The sequence below is a fragment of the Hylobates moloch genome, unplaced genomic scaffold (assembly GCF_009828535.3).
Source record: "Hylobates moloch isolate HMO894 unplaced genomic scaffold, HMol_V3 SCAFFOLD_13, whole genome shotgun sequence".
NCBI classification, from domain to species: Eukaryota; Metazoa; Chordata; class Mammalia; order Primates; family Hylobatidae; genus Hylobates; species Hylobates moloch.
In genome coordinates this window covers 24,497,523-24,521,112 of record NW_026652288.1, presented here as the reverse complement: position 1 = coordinate 24,521,112, position 23,590 = coordinate 24,497,523, and the positions used below count along the sequence as shown (strand labels likewise).

The window sequence follows — 23,590 nt, the reverse complement described above, 5'->3', positions numbered from 1 at the left end:
TGGCTGGGCATCAGGCTCTTGTTCCCAGATGGGGCCTGACTGTGCTGTTATCTGTCCAACAGCTTACCTATGGTGGCCTTAGAGAAGATGCAAGGATTCACCCCTGGGCTCAACGGCACTGACAGGTAAGGGCCACGGCTTCCCCTCCTGGCCTGTGCTCACAGCCCTTCTTCTAGAGACAGGAATATAACAGGCCCAAGCCCCGGGATCTCACCCTCCCGGGAGGCACGTGACCTGACACATGCAGGTTAGAGGAGCTGGCATGGGTTCCCCCAGGAGGGCTGCAGCAGAGGCAGGATGATTCTAATATAGACCTGGACATCCAGGCCTCTCTGCGTGAAGGCCAGTGAGGCTTGGAGGGCAGCAGCAGTGCAGTGAGGAGGGAAGGAACTACCAGGTGGATGGCAGCTGCATGTAACTGGCTGGCAGGACAGACAGGCAGCAGGAAAATGAGGAGGGAGGAAGATGCTTTGGATTTAGACCTGGCTTCTGAGCCTGCCAACAGGCAGGTAATTCTCTGTGGGTCATAGGCAGGTCAGTTTCCATGAGTTGCAATTTCATCTCTTGAGGAGGATACTGAACCAGAAGTTCTCTAAGGTTCCTGCCAGTGCCAAGATTTTAAAATTTTACGATTCCGTGACTTGAACAGACCTTCAAGGAAGTTTAGAAATAAAAAGATGACCTAATAGAAGAGGGGTAAGACCTGCATAGCCCTTCACAAAAGAAGAACTCTAAATGGCCACTAATAAATGGCACTCAAGTAATCAAGGAAATTCCAGTTACACCCTAATGAGATACCATCACACACGTACGGGTCCAGATAAGTCTGACAATATCAAGTACAGTAGTAACTCTTACACTCCTGGTGGGAGTATGAGTTAGTACAACCATGTTAGAAAATATTTTGATCTATTTAGTAAGGTTGAAAATAAACCTGTGTCCCAGCAATTCCACTCCTACATACACACCCACGCGGATGTGTGTATATGTGTATATATATACATATCTTAGAGAAATTCATGCACATACTTATGTCCCAGTATATATGTATGAGAATGTCCAAGGTGGCACTGTTCGTAATAGATATACCCCCTCCCCCAAAACAAATGAAAACAACCCAAATGACATCAACAGGAAGTGGATACATAACTGGTATGTTCATGCAGTGAAATACCATACAGTAATGGAAACTAACCACAGCTCCACATAAAAATATGGACGAACGACATAAAAAGCCGTGGTGAGATTGTACCCCAGTCCCACGGCTATGAAATCCCATCACTGATGTCTCTTGCTTCTCCAAATTCCTGCATGGTTGTAGCTACCTCTGTGATCAGTCAGGCAACGCAGTGTTTCTTAAACACCTGGGGAGCAGCCCTGATGTGAATACCAGGTGCAGCCAGGAGGGGCCGGGGGTTGCCTGGCTGTTGGAGAGGAGCCCAGTGAGTTAAGAAAGCTTTACTGCCCAGGGGGAGCCCGACTTGATGTGAAAGGGCCTAAGGAGCTGGGGTGAGCTCTGGGGCTGGAGTGGCAGGAAGCAGCACCATCTAGTTGGAGGGAATCAGGCCCCCTCTGGGAGGCAGATGACGGCCCTTTCAGTTGCATGCACTCTGCCCAGCAGGCTGCCCCTGGTGCCTTCCAAGTACTCCATGACGGTGATGGTGTTCCTCATGATGCTGAGCTTCTACTACTTCTCCCGCCACGTGAGTGCCACCTGCACGATCCCCGCTCTGTGCCCACAGCCCCCAGGGCCTCCTGAGAAGCTGCCCCGGGACCTAAGAGCCCAAGCTCCTAAGGAATGCGGCTTCCCTTCACCCAGCCCCACACGTGAGCCTGGTCAGGCCACCGCCTTCTCTGTATTCAGCCTCCTTCCTCAGTCACACAGGAAGACAGTTCCTCACCTCTTCCATCCGACCCCCTCCAGGATGGTGAAGGAAGCATGGGAGTGAAGGTGGGAGGGGATGGAGCGAAGGCACAAACATCTTGAATCAAATCTGTATCCCCTAGGCCGGGGGCTCATGGACCCAGCACTCCCCATGGCGCTGAGGGACATTAACACAACTGACCACAGAGCCAGAAGAGAAGGGGAATAGGGGAGCTGATGGACTTTCTGTTGGGTTAAAAGGAAAAGAGAAGGCCAGTGCAATGGCTCATTTTGGGAGGCTGAAGGTGGAGGATCACTTGAGTCCAGGAGTCCGAGACCAGCCTGGGCAACATGGTGAAACCCTGTCTCTACTAAAAAATACAAAAATTAGCCAGGCATGGTGGCCTGCACCTGTAATCCCAGCTACTTGAGAGGTTGAGGCAGGAGGATTGCTTGAATCTAGGAGGTTGAGGCTGCAGTGAGCTGAGATCACACCACTGCACTCCAACCTGGGTGACAAAGTGAGACCACCCCGCCCCGACTGCACTCAACCCGACAAAAAAGGAAAAGAGAAGGAAGAGAGGGAAGAGAAAGATCCTGTGTACTTAGGGCTCAATGTTAGTTCAAGTGCCCCCTGATGGCTTTCCAGGGAAGTACAGCCTTCCCAAGCCACTTCACACCCAAATGGCGCCTGCTAGAAAGGGGGACTCCACCCTGAGCTGGGAGATCTCCACTGCTGCCACCTCCACGAGACAGACCTGCAGCTGAAATTAGGTCCCAAGAGGTCCCCTACACACGGAAGGCCTCCTGGATCTCCGCTGTAACTACGGGGGCTGGGAACCGCACTGCACTATTGGGTGGCCTTTTGATGAGGGGGAATCTTTGCAGGGTCTTACTTCCCTTACCGTTTAGCCATCTTCCCTCCAGCCTTTCCAAGGGGAGTTCCTCCATTCACGTTCCTGTTTTTCTTCTTTTTTTGAGACTGAGTCTCACTCTGTTGCCCAGGCTGGAGTGCAGTGGTGCGATCTTGGCTCACTGCAACTTCTGCCTCCTGGGTTCAAGTGATTCTCCTGCCTCAGCCTCCCGAGTTACAGGTTCCTGCCACCATGCCCGGCTAATTTTTGTATTTCTAGTAGAGACAGCATTTCACCATATTGGCCAGGCTAGTCTCGAACTCCTGACCTCAGGTGATCTGCCTGCCTCGGCCTCCCACAGTGCTGGGATTGCAGGCGTGAACCACCACGCTTGGCCGTTCCTGTTTCTCATCTTTCTATCCAGTGGCCAGCTTAGAGCACATGCTTTGCCTTGTCTGTGTCTGTAGGTAGAAAAACTGGCACGGACACTTTTCTTGTGGAAGATTGAGGTCCACGACCAGAAGGAACGTGTCTATGAGATGCGACGCTGGAATGAGGCCTTGGTCACCAACATGTTGCCTGAGCATGTGGCACGCCATTTCCTGGGGTCCAAGAAGAGAGATGAGGTGAGGGGTGTGGCCTCAGCCCAGAACCATGAGGCCATTTGTCTCCATCTGTTCTTTCAGGGAGCCCCCCTGGGCCCAGGCCTTCTCAGGGACAGGGGACTGGGGCCTAGGTAGGGCTGAACCTAAACAGCAAACACAAATAAGCAAAAGAGGAGTTTCTCTGGCCTCTTGTAAAGGGCACTGCCGTAGGCATTGTGATGTGGGCTGTACAGCTCTGAGGCCACGTGTCACAAGACAAGACTTTGACTAGAGCCCACCTTTTTGTTGCCTGTGAACTTCTCCAGAGTGGTTCCCAGTTCTAAGGTACCCTCGTCCTCACAGCTGGGGCTGTTAGAGGAACTAGAAGAAGCTGTTTTAAAATTTATTTAAAGTAGCGGCCGGGCACAGTGGCTCACGCCTGTAATCCTGGCACTTTGGGAGGCTGAGGCGGGTGGATCATCTGAGGTCAGGAGTTTGAGACCAGCCTGGGCAACATATAGTGAAACCCCATCTCTACTAAAAAATACAAAAATTAACTAGACGTGGTGGTGCACACCTGTCGTCCCAGCTACTCGGGAAACTGAGACAGGAGAATCACTTGAACCCGGGAGGTGGAGGTTGCAGTGAGCTGAGATTGTGCCACTCTACTCCAGCCTGGGCGACACAGCAAGACTCTGTCTCTCAAAAAAAAAAAAAAAAAAAAAAAGTAGCGATGAGCTATTTTTACATTATTCAGAGTTGGGATAATCTACAGCCGGGCATGGTGGCATGTGCCTGCGGTCCCAGATACCTGGTGTTCGAGGCCGCAGTGTACTTCGATTGTACCTAATCGTGCTTGTTTATTGCCACTGCACTCCAGCCTGGGAAACATAGCAAGACCCAGACTCTTTTTTTTTTAAACTGGTATAATCTGTGAGTCCAAAAAGCTGAGTGCACATGTCGTGCGTGGAAGATAGATGCATTTCTCCAGCACATCATCCAGCGAGTCGGACATGCTTTAAGAACTTTGTCCACGCCTCTTTTTAGGAGCTGTATAGCCAGACGTATGATGAGATTGGGGTCATGTTTGCCTCCCTGCCCAACTTTGCTGACTTCTACACAGAGGAGAGCATCAACAATGGTGGTATTGAGTGTCTGCGTTTCCTCAATGAAATCATCTCGGATTTTGACTCTGTGAGTGCCCATCCCACCTTGCACTCTAGCCATGAAGCCGGCCCATTCCACATCACATCCTGTGATCGGCTGCAGAGGCCAGAGAAACTGGCTCCATTTTCCCAGATAAACCCCTTCCGCAATACACGGACTTCTGCAGCCACCTGGAACTGCTGGGCCGGGGAAGGGGAGGTGAGGTGGGAGCCCGGGAAATCACCCACAGGGTCACGGGATCTAAGGACTGGCCAAGCAACATCTCGAGACCTCTCTGTCCTGGGACCCTCTCCTCAAATTCAGAGCCGGTCAGCATTGATTGGGTGACCTGTATACCAGGGAGAATGCTTTTACGCACGCGCGCAGCCCCCCTAGGAGACTGGCGATTTTATGTCAGTGTTGAGGTTGTGGGAACTGAGGCCCAGAAAGTTAGGAAGTTCTCCCAGGATCACGTGGCAGATGAGCGGTAGACTTAAGTAACAACTTTGATAGGAAAGTGTCTCTTGGGTTTAGTGGGGTCCTTGTAAACAGGTACATCTGTCACTGGGTTGGGTCATTCATCTCCCTTGACTGCTGACAATTCTTTCCTGAATCCTGGCCTCAGCTCCTGGACAATCCCAAGTTCCGGGTGATCACCAAGATCAAAACCATTGGCAGCACGTATATGGCGGCTTCAGGAGTCACCCCTGATGTCAACACCAATGGCTTTGCCAGCTCCAACAAGGTAGCTAACCCTAGTAGCCAGAGAGGAGACGAGGCTCTGCCCCCAGGCAAGAGATTGGCAGCCCAGACCTAGCATGTGGGAAACAAGAACTGCTGTGCAAAGGGGTCCCAGACACACACCACCAGCACCACGTAAATACAAATAAGAAACAGGGTTTATTGAGAAAGTTCAGCAAGCAGAGAAGTAGAACAGACACACAACCCCCTGCTGTTCACAGCTCAGGCCTAAGATGGTTGTGTTCTGTGGCCAGGCCCCCTAAGGCTCCGTGCTTTCATAGGAACTGGAGTGCAATTGTTAAGGGAAACTTAAAGCGTGGCCTTCAGAACTCTGGCTGACGGCAGCCTGTTCTTTTGTTAAGCTAATTTAGACCTGTGTTCAGCTACTAGGAGAGAGAATGAGGTGTAGGGGCCCTGGTCCCAAGCGCTGGTCTTAAAACATCATCATCCTGCTTTACCTCTATAACCATCCCATGGCCCTCACTATTATATGGATGAGGTTAAAGAAACACGTCCAAGGTGGTTCGTCCCCCTCCAGTGCTTATCACCTAGTTGAGGGATCCAAACAAGGACAACTTGACAAAACCTAAGGACCAGGCCCAGCCAAGGTGAAGGGGCCCACCTCATGGTCAGACTCACGGGTCCGTCTCCTCTACTCCGTTGCCCAGTCTTTGCCTAGACCTGCTACGTGAACTTTGTCACAGTGGCAAGTCAGAGCTGGCGTGGCTGCGACTCCTTTGTGGGAGGAAGGCCTTGAACATCTAGGTGTAGGGAATCCACCCCCAGAACACTGCCAGGGAAGGCAGCAGAGCAGGCTGCTGCGGTGAGTGGCCCCTGACACTTTCTCCACGGTCCCCTGGCACAGGAAGACAAGTCCGAGAGAGAGCGCTGGCAGCACCTGGCTGACCTGGCCGACTTCGCGCTGGCCATGAAGGATACGCTCACCAACATCAACAACCAGTCCTTCAATAACTTCATGCTGCGCATAGGTGAGTGCCCCCAGCTGGCCTGCCCTGTGGCAGGCTCCCTTCCCACACAGGGGCCCGGCCCACCAGCAGGGGAGATAGGAGGCTCAGGATGACTGCGGCATTCAGGTGGGAAGGTTCATGCACTCACAGGGCAAGGGGACCTGAAAGACCTTTAGTCCAGATGACTCTAGATGACTAAACCAAAAACCCAGCTGATGTGATGGTCAGGCTATACTGTGCCTGCTGTTACAACAGAAGCCTGGCCTGCTTGGCTGAGAAGTGAGTTTGTGATCCGTTTCCAGAGGGGTTACTGTGCCTGCTGAGGGCATGGCTTCCCAGACCGGCCTGCTCTTTGAAAGGAGTTAAGATCACCTGCTACTTCTACTGAGGGGGTCTCATTCCTGAGTGAGGTCCCAGGAGACTTGGAATACCAGGTGTGTTAGAAGCTGGCTACTACCATGCCGAGTAAATCTGCATATGGGGGGCGGGGGGTGGTGGCTGACACTTGCCAAGCACACAGATAAACAGGAGACGTGATTTCCACCCTCCAGTAGCATACAGCCAAGTTGAACGAGGACAACGATGTGTTACATAATTAGGAGCTTTGTGGTACAGGTCTGGAGAGGGGTTGGCTTCTGAGGCCTATAACGAGGTTTGGCCTGTGGCTGTGCTGAAAGGAACTTTATGCCTCCATCCTAGGCATGAACAAAGGCGGGGTTCTGGCTGGGGTCATTGGAGCCCGGAAACCACACTACGACATCTGGGGCAATACAGTCAATGTAGCCAGCAGGATGGAGTCCACGGGGGTCATGGGCAACATTCAGGTATGTCCAGCGGCAGAGCTGGCATGTGCTCAGACTCAGGGCACGCGAACAAAACCGGAACAGTGCTTTCCCACGTGTGCCTGTCTCCCACCCTGGCCCTGAACAGTAAGTCCACAGGCAGAGGCGTGGGGTGAGTGGAAAGGAGTCTCTGCAATAGCTAGCCTCAGCACAGGAAGAAACACTTCCACCCATCCACAAAATCTGGGCTGAAGTTCTGGATGCGTATGGCCTGCCTCTGGGTATGAACCTTCTGATACCTTGTGATGTCTCAGTGGGGTCTGGCAGAAAAGCTCCATGAAAGGGGCCAAGGGACAGAAGAGCAGGCAGTGGCAGTTTCCAAGCAACAGTGCTGCCACCCAGGTGACCATGGCCATCCTAGAAGGAAAGTCTCTGGACGAGAGGAGGCCCCCAGCCAGTCACTCCAGGGCTCTCCACCTGCTGCTCGCTGCCGGTGGAAGGGCGGGCTTGGCCCTGGGAGGTTTGGGGAGGGCCCTGCACTGCTTGGGACCCGTAGATCAGTGCTCGGCTCCAACCACCCAAAGCCCCTACCCGCCCTCAGTCTAGGCTCCCCCTATAATGCCACGTTCTTGCTCCCCCTCCCTCTACAGGTGGTAGAAGAAACCCAAGTCATCCTCCGAGAGTACGGCTTCCGCTTTGTGAGGCGAGGCCCCATCTTTGTGAAGGGGAAGGGGGAGCTGCTGACCTTCTTCTTGAAGGGGCGGGATAAACCAGCTGCCTTCCCCAATGGCCCCTCTGTCACACTGCCCCACCAGGTGGCAGACAACTCCTGAATGGCCTCAAGCCTGCAACAGTCCAAACCGGAAGGGAGAATTTATTTTCTGAAACCGAAGTCAGTCCTGACCTTCCTGGATTGAAGTGCACACTCATGGACTTTAGGTTTAGAAATCTCCTCAGCCTTCATTTGTTCGTGGATGTGTGAGCTCTGAGGGTGGCCCTGCTATTCCTATGTGTGCCTGTAGCATCCCCAGCATAGGGGTCTTAGGCATAGGGCTGAACAGTCCTTCCAGAGCCCTCGTTCCAATCCCTGCCGTCCTTGCCCCTGAGGGGCCCTGACCACTGTGAGCAGGAGGGTGGCAGAGCTGGGATAAAGCTGCCTTTGCCGCTGGGCTCTCCGGGACTGTGGAGGGAGCACAGGCGGGGAAGCTCCGCTTCAGACAGGGTGTGGTGGGGCGGGACGTGGCTGGCAAATGTTTTGCTCCCATTCTAAAGGGGAGGTCTCCATGTGGTCCGAGTGAGGTGAGACGGCCCTCGTCCTGGTGTTCCTGATCATCTTGAAAGGTTCTTCTGGAACTCCTGTCCCCTTAGTCATGAGAGCAGAAAGTGCAATATTTCCTTTCACCTGGCAGGGGAGGGGAGATTTATTTCTGAAAGAAAAATATATAAACAGATCTTCTACATTTATATTTTTAATCTTCTGTTAAATACACTTTCCGATATTGCCTTGCCTTTTGAGCTCTTGCTACAGTCGCCTTTGCTACTGCTTTAAAAGAGAATTTACAGGTATTGATAAAGAACAAGACTGTTTTATTAAAAGCTTTATTCAACTTGAAAGTGACTGTGGAAATTCTGTTAATATCACTTATTTGAGGAGTGCTGGTACTTTGCTGACTCATGCTACTGGTCCCCACCACAGGCCTGGAAGGCAAAAGCTTGAAGGTCTCATCATAGCTCGCTGTACCCCGGAACTCCTGCTGCCTGGCCCTCTTTGATTCTTAAACTGCTTTCTTCTAAAGAAAGAGTACCCAAGTTGCACTGTTCCCGAAGCTCTCCCACATGGAGGTTACTTCATGACCATGAGGTCTAGGACGTGGCCATTGCAGGGTTAAGTCTGAACATGGCCTTGGGCCAGTCATGACTCCTGCCTCCTATCTATCTGTGCCTGGGCAAGGGAGGGCTAGGGATGGAAACAGGAGACCCTGGTCAGCCAGACACAGGTTTTCATATCTGTGACCCACACACCAAGGAACCAGAGGTGCCAGCAGATGAGAGGCCCATGGTTACGGCAAATCAGGACACTAACCGGAGAGCCTGCAGGAGAGGGAAGACCTGGGGGGGCACCTGAGTCCCCCTGAGTTTATGGGCAGATTTCTAACTGTGCTTTTTCAGAGGGGACTTCTTAGTACATTCAGAGCTCTACTAAACTGTTTGTTTTCGGAAACAAAATATGAGACACATTGAACCCTGATTATTTTATCCTACTGCTTTCTCACACCATATTTATAAAGCAGTGGCCTAGAATACACTGCGCCTAACCAAACACTGAAGAACTTCCTTTTCAAAAGTTTCAAACAGGAAAATGAGGAAAAATTACTTAAAGCTTCCATAAAAGCTAGAAATACTTTCTTTTTAAAAAAAAATTGGGTCTTATTATCTTCATTAGTGAATGTGGGTTATTTTTCCATTTATTTAGATCAGTGTTTCTCAACAGAATCAAGCTATTGCAGTTTGAGTGGAGTGCCACATTTCTGTGAGAGCCCTTTCTGAAAATTTTAGGATTTTTGGCGTCTCTATTCCTGGCATTAAATTAGTAGCAGTTACTGTGACAACTTAATTGCCTGGTCTTTCCCAGAACTTAATGCCCTCAATAATTTGATATTTTTCCATAAGTACTTCTTGAGTGATACACCTTTTTCAAAAAATGGCTTTTATTGCCCCACAAATGATTTTCAACTAAAATGTATGATCAACTAATACCTTTAAAAAACATCTTGAGCATTTTAAGAAGTGACCAGGCAATCATGGGAATTGTTTAAAAATGCCAGGGTCTATACTCAAACCTGCTCTTCCATCCAGATGAAAAGGCAGGTGTCTGTTTTCATCAGAAGGGTGGGCCCCACTCACCTGGTACTGTCTTCAGTACTGGTTACTTACCTCTGATGTGCTCCCAGTGCAGTGAAAACAATCTATTAGGAGACCAGACTCATATCCAACTTTTCTCCTTTTCTTGCAAATGAGGCAAACACTTGATGCAAGGGCTTCGTACGGAACAGAGTTTCATGAGATGCTCGTTGCCCCTCCCATGAAGTGGATAATGCTTCCACTCCTAGAAAGGAAGATTCCATCAATTTCATTCAGTGCAGCCGGGGGAACTGGAACCTGAATCCCTGATAGTCAATCTCATTCAGTGCAGTTGGGGGAATCGGAACCTGGATCACTGATATTCTGGACCCAGTGGACCCATACAGCTTTTTTTTTTTTTTTGGTCTGGACTAAGGCTGCCCCTTATTGGACCAATGCAATCTGGAGACTGGGGACTTGAATCTGACCGCCCAGAGAAATCAAAGACCAATGGTGTGAAATCTGGGGCAGCTTCAAAATTTCTGCCTCCTAAAAACATTTCACCCAATTTTTCATTATTGCCCATGTCACATTTAAGTGAAACAGGTTCACCAAAAAATCTCTCTCTCAGCCAGTCTGGAAAAATTTCCATTTAGAGACTGCTCCATAGGGAGGAGTAAGTGTGTGCTGACGTGTCATGTCCATTTGTCTTCACGGTGAAATGAGTCTTCTGGCTCCATCCACCATAACTGACCCATGACTCAGCCTTATCATTAGGTGTCTTTCCTAAAGCAGGGCCCCAGTGAAAACAAATCATAGGCTGCAAGAACACTGGCAGAGGTGGGTGGGCAAAGGAGGAGGGAAAATGGGGACAATCATGTTTACCATTTACAAAGAGGAAGGAAAAGATTGGTAGAAACAAGAATGTTCTATCTTACTGGTCTGAGTAATGTATAGTATATAAACAGAGAAAGTGTCTCAAGAGGTCTACTTCATAGATTCTACCTATTTTCCCTGTTTCACTCAAGTAAACTGGGATACGAGAATTTCTGCACTGAGGCACCCTTCTTACCTTGACGTGTCACGGTGACGTCAGTGGGAAGAGTTGCTGTGAGGTCCTTATACAGCAATCTAGCACAGAACGGGAAGGACTGACCCCCTGGATCCAGTTTGTAAGTAAATGACAGCAAGTTACACAGTGGGTTTCTCTGCAAGGGCCCCGTCAGGAGGGCTGCAAAGTCACTCTAAGAGGGGTGAGGAACAAAACGAAGTAGAGGATGACTGCAGTTCCAACGGTGGTGTTTACTGACCCTTCAATTATGTCAACCAAAAAGAGGCCCATCAATTACATTTCAGAGAAATAAATGAGGGATAGAAAAAGGTCTGAAAAGAGGACTAATGAAAAAGATGTGTAAGATAACTAAGAGTCAGTGGCAGCCTGGAAAGGCCTACAGGCCTAAATGGCCAGGGGTACAGCTTCACAAGAGACTGTTTCTGCAAAAAACTTCACTGACGTTACACGGCTAAGATGCTTCATGACTGCATCCACATTTCAATTTAAGTTAAACCTACAACTGAGAGCTTCAGAGTTACTCCAAATCCACAGGGGGGAAATGCTAAGCTTGTAGGAGGCACTTACAGCCTATTTGCATTAATTTCCTATCTACTTTTTTCACCCAACCTTAGCTCAACTGCAACCCAAAAAGGTAGGCTAGAGTTTAGGGGAAGATGGACAGCATTCTTCTGTGGCACTGCAGAAACACTTCTTCTCTAATGAGATCTATACCAAGGTTCAGCAAGGCACTCGGTATGGTACGTAGTAGGCACGCCATAAATCCTTGATGGATCAAAAGTATAGCAACTGCACTCTGTACAATCTTACGATAAAAGCTTGAAGACCACCATTCAGGGGTGCATAATCCTTTAACCAGTACCCAAGCTTCAACGACATCCAGAGTTTCAAAAGAAAAGAGGGTGGGATAGTGCTTTTATATAAGTAAGAAACAAGCATAGGAAAGGGAACGGTCAAACTTCTAACTCAGGAAACACTGAAAATGCAAAAAACATCCCCCTTTTCCCCTTTTAAGTTGATCTTGGGCCCACAGATGAGGCATATAACATCCCAGAGAGATACCTGAAGCCGGTCGGCCTGGTACTTCCTCCCAGAGTAAGCATTCAGGTACTCGCAGAGACTGAACAGGAAGTGCTGGATGTTGGTCTGTAAATATTTTGCAGCTATCTCTTCCAGAGGAATGAAGACTGGGACTGAATGGTGATGTATCCGAAGTGGTTTCTGTATGACAAGGTCCACAAAATAGGAATCCAGTAGGTTCCCCTCAAAAGCAGTACTGATGCAGACACAAACTCCTCGGCTGGTCAGTTTACCACTGAGGCCTGAGACAAACAAGAAGATACCTCAAAAGACAACAGGCCAAGGTGATGTCTTATTCATCTGTGCCTCCAGTAGCTTCCACAGTGCCTAGAATATGTACACTTTGTGCACAAATGTTTGTTCAATGAGTATCATAGGCTCATTCTTCCCCTTGGCTCCGGCTCACTTTGAGACTGAGTTGTTAAAACCATGGAAGAATGGTAAAAATGAAAAAACATCCTAAATGTCTAAATGTCAAACTATTGAGAAATTTTTTTCTTTTTTTTCTTTTTTTTTTGAGATAGGGTTTCACTCTGTCACCAAGGCTGGAGTACAGTGGCACGATCTCAGCTCACTGCAACCTCAACTTCCTGGGCTTAAGCGATCCTCCCATCTCAGCCTCCCGAATAGCTGGAACCACAAGTGCATGCCACCTCACCTGGCTCATTTTTAAATTTTTAGTAGAAATGAGGTCTTGCTATGTTGCCCAGGCTGGTCTCGAACTCCTGGACTCAAGTAATCCTGCCTCAGCCTCCCAAAGTGATGGAATTACAGGCGTGAGCAAGGCCAAAAATTTAATTTATAGCTATTCTTTTTTTCTGAGTGTGAAATAATTTGTCATAGTCCCCAGTTCTTCCCACAATTATCTTGTGGCATAGATGGGAGAATAAATCCCTATTTATGTTGAGACTTGAAAAGTTCAAACTATTTCATTAGTAGCATAAAACAAGCCAGCAGTAAAGGCAGTTCTAGTACAGGGTCTGGCACATGACGAACTGTTAAAATGAATGGAATAAGCCAGCCACCAACTCAGCTGCTGTACAAAGGGGCCAGTCAATCTTGTAGGTGAAGATAGGCCTACAAATAGCACGTCAGCTGTGTGTGTGTGTGTGTGTGTGTGTGTGTGTGTGTGCGCACATGTGTGTGTGTGTGATGAGGGCAAAGGGTGTAAAATACTTACAAATTTCATAATAAATTATGAAATAAGTCCAGGACTGATAACACATCTAGCAAACTTACTCACTAGAGGCAGACCCAGACTAAATTAGGTTAAAAAAAAACAAACAAAACCTGTAAGATGATACGCCTGCAGAATGGCTTTCACATTTTCCAGTTTCTCTTCCAATGCTTCTTGCTCATTGATCTCCACTGTTTGGTTGGGTTCTACATTGGCAATACATGCTTTCACCTGCAAGATATGCAGCAAATCAATCTAGGTACAAAGGGGTACACCACAATGTCCCCACCCTCACCCAACTGGATGAAAGCTAAATGCAGGGCACACGATATAATACATCAAGAAATGCTACAGTGGCCAGTCAGTTATTGCCATGAATTCACTGCAGAGGAAGAATCTCATGGGTCACAATGCCAGGAATCAGAAGTGGAGATTGTACAGGTCTGAAGAACAATTTGAATTTTGATGGGAATGGAGAGGACTAAGAGAGTAGCAAGAAAAGGTTGTGTGGAAAGTCTAGGCTAAGCACAGGGTGGACAAAACAGGTGGCTGTGAAGAGGCAGGCTGGGTAAGTTGGGCTTGGACAGTGTGGGGTTTCAGAGCTCCAAGGCTTACACTGCTAGCTATGGCCCAGCAGAAGGTACCAGGCTGACCCGCCCTCTGAGAACAACTTTGCAAGCTGGATAAAATACCAAAAAGAAATAAGCGAAGAGAGCAAATGGTTTGAAGGCAAAACAGAAGGATCCAAATAGCCAGGACTGGAGAGTACTGACAAATGCTCTGAAGTCAGCTGGCTTCCCTGCAGCCTCTGGCCTCAGAGCATTTCCTTATTCACATGAAGGCACACTGGGCCACATAGAAAGGCGTAAACTAGACTCTGCAGCAGTCTCATCCGGAACAAACACTGGACATTAATGGTATCAAAGCAGACTTTCTACGGGCCAAGATCCCACAGAAAAGGGAACTCAACGTTCTGCTTGCAATCTGCCCTCCTGGCATTTGCTAATTCCTAAACTGCACAGGTGTGACTAGGGACTCTGAAACTAAACGGAAAGAAGCTGCTAAAGGGGAAAAAGCCAAGCAGAGATTTTGCTAGAACAAAATGTGGATTTCAGGGCCTGCCAGGGAAGAGGAGCCTTAACAGACCCATCTCCAACACACTCCCAAACTTTCAGTTGAAGGTCCTAAAAAAAGCTACGCCCTAGGAATAAGGGAAACCGGAAATAGACCATCTCAACTGAATAAAGGTGATGTGCCCATACACTATCTACTTGCCAGAAAAAGACTAAAATTTCCTCTGGAAGAAGATAACATACTCAGAACCCATATATTTTTCTTTTCTTCTTTCTTTTTTCCAGACAGAGTTTTGCTCTTGTTACCCAGGCTGGAGTGCAATGGCACGATCTCGGCTCACTGCAATCTCTGCCTCCCGGGTTCAAGCGATTCTCCCACCTCAGCCTCCTGAGTAGCTGGGATTACAGGATTACAGGTGTGTGCCACCACACCTGGCTAATTTTTGTATTTTCAGTAGAGACGGGGTTTCACCATATAGGCCAGGCTGGTCTCAAACTCCTGACCTTAGATGATCCACCCGCCTTGGCCTCCCAAAATGCTGGGAATACAGGCGTGAGCCACTGTGCCTGGCCTCCATATATTTTTCCATACACAATACTCATCATTGAATTAACAACAACAAAAAAAACTACAGGCATACCAGGAAAGAGAAACAGATGACTGAAAGCCAAGAGGGAAAAGAAGACAACAGAATGATGCCAGGGGATTCAGCTATTTGAATGATGGGGCATGGCCATTAAAATAGGCTAAAAGATGGAAACTCAGACCAAAGAGCTGGAATCTACAAAGAAAAGAACCAGATGGAAATCTTAGAACCAAAAAAAATACAGTAACTCAAATTAGAATTTTAATAGATTTAAAAGCCAACTAGACAAATAAGATCTTAGGTGGAGTGGAAAATAGGCATATTTTCATATCCAGATTAAAGTACAAAGAAAAAAATAAGATTAGAAAATTAGTAAGACATAGGTCACAGAAAAAAAAAAAAACAAAAAAACACAAAACACCCATACACGGGAGCCCCAGAAATAGAGAAAAAATGAGAAGATGCACTATTTAAAGAGATATTGGCCAATGTTGTAAAACAGATGAAAAACATCAATTAAAGAAGCTTTACAAGCACCAAGCAGGATAAAAAAAATCATGCTTAGCCACACTGATCTAAAATTGCTAAAAACCAAAGACAAAGAGAATCTTAAGCCCGAAGAGAAAGACATATTATATTCACAAACATAAGATTAACACCTGACCAATAAGGCCAGCACTTCACACCTGACAAGATACTATGGCCCTAGAAGACAACAGAATGTACAAAGTTTGAAAGAAAATAAATTCTAATATCTAATTATATACTCAACAAATATACTCTTAAAAAATAAAAAACATAGTGAAATAAAGATGTCTTCAGACAAACAAATATAGAGATTTTACTGCCAGCAATACCAAAAGAAGTACCAAAAGGAGCTACTTAACTGAAAGAAAATAATTGCATGTGTGGCACTGAAGAAAATGTGGAAATGGAAGAGCACTGAAAAGGGTAAATACGTGTCTAACGCTAAAGGAATGTTGACTATACGTGACAAATAAGACAATAAAATACTATGGTAGATTGAGATCCAAATAGATCAGTAATCACATTAAAAGTTCATGGACTTGCCAGGCGTGGTGGCTCATGCCTGTAATTCCAGCACTTTGGGAGGCCAAAGCGGGCGGATCATGAGGTCAGGAGTTCGAGACCAGACTGGCCAACAACCCCGTCTCTACTAAAAATACAAAAAATTGGCCAGGCGCGATGGCTCACGCCTGTAATCCCAGCATTTTGGGAGGCCAAGGCAGGTGGATCACGAGGTCAGGAGATCGAGACCATCTTGGCTAACATGGTAAAACCCCATCTCTACTAAAAATACAAAAAATTAGCCAGGCGTGGTGGTGGGTGCCTGTAGTCCCAGCTGAGGAGGCTGAGGCAGGAGAATGGCATGAACCCAGGAGGCGGAGCTTGCAATGAGCCGAGACCGCACCACTACACTCCAGCCTGGGCGACAGAGCAAGACTCCGTCTCAAAAAAACAAAAAACAAAAAATTAGTTGGGTGTGGTGGCGGGCACCTGTAATCCCAGCTACTCAGGAGGCTGAGGCAGGAGAATCGCTTGAACTGGGAGGCAGAGGTTGCAGTGAGCTGAGATAGTGCCGCTGCACTCCAGCCTGGGTGACAGAGCGAGGCTCCGTCTCAAAAAAAAAAAAAAAAAAAAAGTTCATGGACTAAATACTCCAATTAAAAGATAAACATTGGCCAGGCATAGTGGCTCACACCTATAATCCCAGCACATTGGCAGGCCAGGACCGGCAGATCACTTGAGGCCAGGAGTTCAAGACCAGCCTGGCCAACATGGTGAAACCCCTGTCTCTACTAAAAATACAAAAATTAGCCAAGCGTGGTGGTGCACGTCTGTAGTCCCACCTACTTGGGAGGCTGAGGCATGAGAATCGCTTGAAGCCAGGAGGCAGAAACTGCAGTGAGCTGAGATCTCGCCACTGCACTCCAGCCTGGGTGACAGAATGAGACTCTGTCTCAAAAAAATAGCAATAATAAACAATAATAATAGACAACAATTGTCAAGAGGGATTAAAAATATCTAACTATATGCTACTTACAAGAAGAATACCTTAAACGTAAGGTCACTTAAAGATTGGAAGCAGAAAGACAGAAAAAATTTACCCTGCAGGCCAGGCATGGTGGCTCACACCTGTAATCTCAGCACTTTGGGAGGCCAAGGCGGGCAGATCACCTGAGGTCAGGAGTTCGAGACCAGCCTGGCCAACGTGGTGAAACCCCATCTCTACTAAAAATACAAAAATTAGCTGAGCGTGATGGCGAGCACCTCTAGTCCCAGTTACTTGGGAGGCTGAGGCAGGAGAATCGCTTGAACCCGGGAGGCAGAGGTTCCAGCGAGCCGAGATGGCACCACTGCACTCCAGCAAGGGTGACAAGAGCAAAACTCCATCTCAAAAAAAAAAGTGAAACCCAGGAACCCAAAAACAACAAACGTTAACCAAAAGTTACTATTGTACTAGGATTCATCAAAGTAAATTTTTTTTTTATTTTTAATTTTGTTTTAAAGATGGGGGGCTCTCACTATGTTGCCCAGGCTGATCTCAAACTCCTAGGCTCAAGAGATCCTCTCACCCTAGTCTCACAAAGGGCTGGGATTACAGGCATGAGCCACCGCACCCGGCCAATATCAAAACAGATTTTAAGGCAAGAAGTTTAATTAAAAATTAAAAGGAATATTTCATAATAATAAAAAGCCAACTAAATCAGGAAGATACAGTAATCTTAAATTTGTTTCTACCCAATATATACAGAAACACAGAATAAAAGGGGAAAAACTCATCTACAATCACAGTGGGAGATTTTAAAAAATCTATTTCAGTAATAAAACAAGTAGACAAGTAAATCAATAAGAATGTAAGTTTTTTTTTTTTGAGACAGGGTTTCACTCTGTTGCCCAGGCTGGAGTGTGACATGATCTTGGCTCACTGCAACCTCCGCCTCCCAGGTTCAAGTGATTCTCCTGCCTCAGCCTCCCAAGTAGCTGGGATTACAGGCATGTGCCACCACACCCAGCTAAGGATCTAAGATATTTAAACAACATGATGAACACACTAGGCCTATTTGATATATATAGAAAAGCCAATAAATGCAAAGTCCACATTTAATGCACATGGAATATTTACAAAAACTGACCACATGCTGAGTCATATTCTCTGACCATATGGAATTAAGCTATAAATTAGTAACTTAAAAAACCAAATACCCAAATTTTTGGAAATTAATTGTACACTTATAAAACAAATTCATGGGCCAAAGAAGATAACACAATGGAAATTAATAATATTGAATTGAAATGATAATGAAAATATATCAAAACTTGTGGGGTATAAAAGGAAAAAAATACAAAAAACAAAAACAAAAACAAAAGAAAAAATACAATAAAAAAAAAGAAAAAGAAAAACTTGTGGGACACATTTAAACCTGTGGTTAGAGGGAAAATTTTTAACTTTAAATGTATTTAAGAGAAAAGAAGACTAAAAGATATCAATAAAGTATTCATCTCAAGAAGCTAAAGGAACAACTAAAATTCAGAGTAATGGAAGGAAATAATAATGAGCAGAAATCAATGAAAATACAAAATAAATGAACGAGAGAAAATCAGCAAAGCCGAAAGTTGGTTCTTTGAAAAAAGGGACAAAAGTGATAAAACACACGAAGACTGATCGAGGAGACGGAAATGGAGTGACAGCAAGCACAAATGACGAATATCAGAATTAAAAATGAGACAACATCACTGATCCATCCTACTCACAAGACACTAGGCTGTTTTTTTAAAAATTTCAAACTTTAAATGTGAGAGTTTACATAAAATGAACAAACTGCAAAACGCAACATACCAAAAGTGACCCAAGAAGAAACAGGAAATCTGAACAGCTTATGCTAATCAAAGAAATTGGATCGGAAATTAAAACCTTCGCACAGAGAAGGCCCAAAGAGCTTCACCAGGGAATTCCTTATCAAAATGTAAGAAAAAATAACATCAATTTTATATAAAGTCTTTCAAAGAATAGAAAAAAAAAAAAGGAAAATGTCTCTCAACCTGCTTTCTGAGAGCAACATAAAACTTGATGCCAAAACCTGACAAAGTTACTACAAAAAAATCATAGGGCAATCTCTCTATGAATTTAGATGCAAAAGTTCTAATAACTAATATCAGCAAGTCAGATTTAGCATTATATTAAAAAGATGATACATCAAACCAAATTAGGTTTACTATGAGAATGTGAGGGCAATTATCATTTAAACAGCAAACAATATATATCACAAATTAATAAAATAAGGGAGAAAACATATGATTCCCTTAATATATGTAGTAAAAATATCTGAGAAAATTTAATATCATAATATCATGATTAAAACTCTTCACAAACTATAAATAAAAGAGCCGTGTGGCTCTTTTATTTCCTGGCCAGGCGAGGCAGCTCACGCCTGTAATCCCAGCACTTTGGGAGGCTGAGGCGGGTGGATAACCTGAGGTCAGGAGTTCGAGACTAGCCTGGCCAACATGGTGAAACCCCGTCTCTACTAAAAATATAAAAATTAGCTGGGCGCATGCCCATAATCCCAGCTACTCGGGAAGCTGAGGCAGAAGAATCTCTTGAACCCAGGAGGTGGAGGGTGCCGGATCGTGCCACTGCACTCCAGCCTGGGCAACAAAATGAGACTCTGTCTCAAAATCAAAAAAATAAAAATAAAAAAACCCAGAAAATACCTGGAAAAGATCAGCATGATCTTAAGTTAGACAAAGATTTATTAAATAAGAAACGGCCAGGCGGGGTGGCTCACGCCTGTAATCCCAGCACTTTGGGAGGCCGAGGCAGGCGGATCACAAGGTCAGGAGATCGAGACCATCCTGGCTAACACGGTGAAACCCGGTGTCTACTAAAAAAAAAAAGTACAAAAAAATCAGCCAGGTGTGGTGGTAGGCGCCTGTAGTCCCTGCTACGTGGGAGGCTGAGGCAGGAGAATGGCGTGAACCCGGGAGGCGGAGCTTGCAGTGAGCCGAGACCACGCCATTGCACTCCAGCCTGGGCGACTGAGTGAGACTCTGTCTCCAAAAAAAAAAAAAAAAAAAAAAAACCACAAGAAACAAGGGCACTAAGAATAAAGTTTAATTCCTAAATCAAACTTCATTAAAACAAAGATTTTCATCACAAGACACCATTAGAGAGTGAAAAGACAAGCCACAGTCTAAGGAAGACTCTAATACAGATACCCAACAAATAACTCATTCAAAATATGTAAATATTTCTACAACTTAATAGATGGACAACCTAATAAAAATTTCACAAAAGCCTTGAATAAAGCACACTTCGCAACAGAAGATTTTCAAATGTTCAATACAGGGATTCACCATCACTGGTTATGAAGCAAATGCAAATTCAATCCAAAATGAGATATTATTACACTCCCACCAGAATGACAAATTTTTAAAACTGACAATAGCAAGTATTGGTAAAAATGCAAGACAATGGAAATCTTTAACACTATTGCTGGGAATGTAAAACTGGTATAATCACTTTCAAAAACTGCCAGAATTTACTAAACCTAACATGTGTATATCCTATGAACCAACAATTCTATTAGGCATATACCCAATATATAAGTGTATATTTTTATACCAAAGGACAGAAACACACAAAATGTTAACAGCGGCAACATTCACAATTGTCCCAAAGTGAAATAACCCCAATAACCCAAATGTCATCACAGTAGAATGGGTAAATAAATGTAGTATACTCATAAAACAGAATTGCTATATAGCAATTAAAAAAATGAGCACTATAAGCAGAGTGTAGGTGAATCTCACAGTCAGAACATTCAGCAAGAGAAGCCAGACATAGGAGTTTGTACTTTTTAACATTTATATAAAGTTCAAAATCAGGTAAAACCTATGTATGGTGACAGAAATCAGAATGGTGGGTACCTTAAGAGAAATGACTAGGAAGAGGCAAACTGGAGGCTTCTGGGGTATTGGTAATGCTCTATACTTTAATCTCTGTCATAGTGCACTTCATATATATTACACTTTAATTAAAAAAAAAGAAGGGAAGAAGGGAGGAAGGAAGAGAGGTATAGGTGGAAAAGGAAGAGGGGGATGGAAGGTTGATATCTCATGGGCAATGAAGGGTTGTTGACGGCTTTTGAGCAGAGCAATGGTGCGGTGCTTCATGAAGCATTTTCTTGGCTGTGCAGGATTTATTGGAAAAGCAGAAATACTAGAAGATGCACCAACTGGCAGACTACTGTCATAATCCTGGTATCCAAATCACCTGATATTTACTCCATATATGGCTAATATTTGAGCTGTGGCAATGGAGGAAGGACAAAGGCAATATAAAAGAAAAATCTGATAGGTCTTGCTGACTGAACCTAGGCTAGAGAGAAAACTGAAAAAAGGGAAGGGTCAAGCTCCCTAGGAGGTTGAGTCTGGGTGACAGATGTCAAAAATGACAAAAGTATCAACAACTCAAGGCAGGCCACTTCAAGTATTGGTAAAAATGCAAAACAATGGAAATCTTATACAACTATTGCTGGGAATGTAAAACTAGTACAATCACTTTCAAAAACTGGCAGTATTTACTAAACCTAATATGCATATCCTATGACCCAGCAATTCTACCAGGCATATACCAAACATGTATACGACTGAGGTAACAAACTTAGGTGTTTATTAGGGCAGGTTAAGAACCTGTCAGGAAGAACTTGCCTGGCTTACCAGTAGTGCCTGACAAATGTTAGGTGAGGAGGTGGAGCCAAGAAAGCCGAATAGGAACAGCCCCAGTCTACAGCTCCCGGCGTGAGCAACGCAGAAGACGGGTGATTTCTGCATTTCCAACTGAGGTACCGGGTTCATCTCACTGGAGAGTGTCGGAATATGGGTGCAGGACAGTGGGTGCGGCACACCGAGTGTGAGCCAAAGCAAGGCAAGGCATCGCCTCACCCGGGAAGCACAAGGGGGCAGGGAATTCTCTTTCCTAGTCAAAGAAAGGGGTGACAGATGGTACCTGGAAAATCGGGTCACCCCCACCCTAATACTGCCCTTTTCCAACGGTCTTAGCAAACGGCACACCAGGAGATTATATCCCACGCCTGGCTTGGAGGGTCCTAAGCCCACGGAGCCTCGCTGATTGCTAGCACAACAGGCTGAGATCAAACTGCAAGGCGGCAGCGAGGCTGGGGGAGGGGTGCCCGCCATTGCTAAGGCTTGAGTAGGTAAACAAAGCCACTGGGAAGCTCGAACTGGGTGGAGCCCACCGCAGCTCAAGGAGGCCTGCCTGCCTGCCTGCCTCTGTAGACTCCACCTCTGGGGGCAGGGCATAGGCAAACAAAAGGCAGCAGAAAACTCTGCAGACTTCAATGTCCTCGTCTGACAGCTTTGAAGAGAGTAGTGGTTCTCCCAGCACGCAGCTGGAGATCTGAGAACGGACAGACTGCCTCCTCAAATGGGTCCCTGACCCCCGAGTAGCCTAACTGGGAGGCACCCACCAATAGGGGCAGACTGACACCTCACATAGCCGGGTACTCCTCTGAGACAAAACTTCCAGAGGAACAATCAGGCAGAAACATTTGCTGTTCACCAATATCTGCTATTCTACAGCCTCCGCTGCTGATACCCAGGCAAACAGGGTCTGGAGTGGACCTCCAGCAAAATCCAACAGACCTGCAGCTGAGGGTCCTGACTGTTAGAAAGAAAACTAACAAACAGAAAGGACATCCACACCAAAACCCTATCTTTACGTCACCATCATCAAAGACCAAAGGTAGATAAAACCACAAAGATGGGGAAAAAACAGAGCAGAAAAACTGGAAACTCTAAAAATCAGAGTGCCTCTCCTCCTCCAAAGGAATGCAGCTCCTCACCAGCAATGGAACAAAGCTGGATGGAGAACGACTTTGACGAGTTGAGACAAGAAGGCTTCAGATGATCAAACTACTCTGAGCTAAAGGAGGAAGTTCGAACCCATGGCAAAGAAGTTAAAAACCTTGAAAAAAAATTAGACGAATGGCTAACTAGAATAACCAATGCAAGAAGTCCTTAAAGGACCTGATGGAGCTGAAAACCATGGCACGAGAACTACGTGACGAATGCACAAGCCTCAGTAGCCGATTCGATCAACTGGAAGAAAGGGTATCAGTGATGGAAGATGAAATGAATGAAATGAAGCGAGAAGAGAAGTTTAGAGAAAAAAGAATAAAAAGAAATGAACAAAGCCTCCAAGAAACATGGGACTATGTGAAAAGACCAAATCTACGTCTGATTGGTGTACCTGAAAGTGACAGGGAGAACGGAACCAAGTTGGAAAACACTCTGCAGGACATTATCCAGGAGAACTTCCCCAATCTAGCAAGGCAGGCCATTATTCACATTCAGGAACCACAGAGAACGCCACAAAGATACTCCTCGAGAAGAGCAACTCCAAGACACATAATTGTCAGATTCACCAAAGTTGAAATGAAGGAAAAAATGTTAAGGGCAGCCAGAGAGAAAGGTCGGGTTACCCACAAAAGGAAGCCCATCAGACTAACAGCTGATCTCTTGGCAGAAACTCTACAAGCCAGAAGACAGTGGGGGCCAATATTCAACATTCTTAAAGAGAAGAATTTTCAACCCAGAATTTCATATCCAGCCAAACTAAGCTTCATAAGTGAAGGAGAAATAAAATCCTTTACAGACAAGCAAATGCTGAGAGATTTTGTCACCATCAGGCCTGCCCTAAAAGAGCTCCTGAAGGAAGCACTAAACATGGAAAGGAACAACCAGTACCAGCCACTGCAAAAACATGCCAAATTGT

At 45.9% G+C, this 23,590-nt stretch overlaps 2 protein-coding genes across 10 annotated transcripts in view; one reads left to right on the top strand and one right to left on the bottom strand.

The window, feature by feature from the left end:
- The window catches only part of ADCY3 (adenylate cyclase 3), a 100,380-nt gene extending 92,608 nt beyond the window's left edge, over positions 1-7,772 (top strand). For 2 of the 3 annotated variants that reach the window (XM_058426447.1, XM_032172392.2), the window contains 8 exons: positions 63-125; positions 1,619-1,703; positions 3,186-3,344; positions 4,350-4,496; positions 5,074-5,193; positions 6,055-6,178; positions 6,857-6,981; positions 7,590-7,772. In XM_058426447.1, the coding sequence (XP_058282430.1) occupies positions 63-125; positions 1,619-1,703; positions 3,186-3,344; positions 4,350-4,496; positions 5,074-5,193; positions 6,055-6,178; positions 6,857-6,981; positions 7,590-7,772 (1,006 nt within the window). The remainder of the gene's footprint in view (positions 1-62; positions 126-1,618; positions 1,704-3,185; positions 3,345-4,349; positions 4,497-5,073; positions 5,194-6,054; positions 6,179-6,856; positions 6,982-7,589) is intronic. The other variant, XM_032172393.2, reaches the window with a different exon arrangement.
- CENPO (centromere protein O) overlaps positions 5,330-23,590 on the bottom strand; it is a 29,351-nt gene continuing 11,090 nt past the window's right edge. For 6 of the 7 annotated variants that reach the window (XM_032172399.2, XM_058426451.1, XM_032172397.2 and 3 more), the window contains 5 exons: positions 13,223-13,340; positions 11,915-12,174; positions 10,853-11,024; positions 9,874-10,045; positions 5,330-8,366 (listed from right to left, as the gene is read on the bottom strand). In XM_032172399.2, coding sequence (XP_032028290.1) covers positions 9,909-10,045; positions 10,853-11,024; positions 11,915-12,174; positions 13,223-13,340 — 687 coding nt within the window. In that variant the 3' untranslated portion in view covers positions 5,330-8,366; positions 9,874-9,908. The remainder of the gene's footprint in view (positions 8,367-9,873; positions 10,046-10,852; positions 11,025-11,914; positions 12,175-13,222; positions 13,341-23,590) is intronic. The other variant, XM_058426448.1, reaches the window with a different exon arrangement.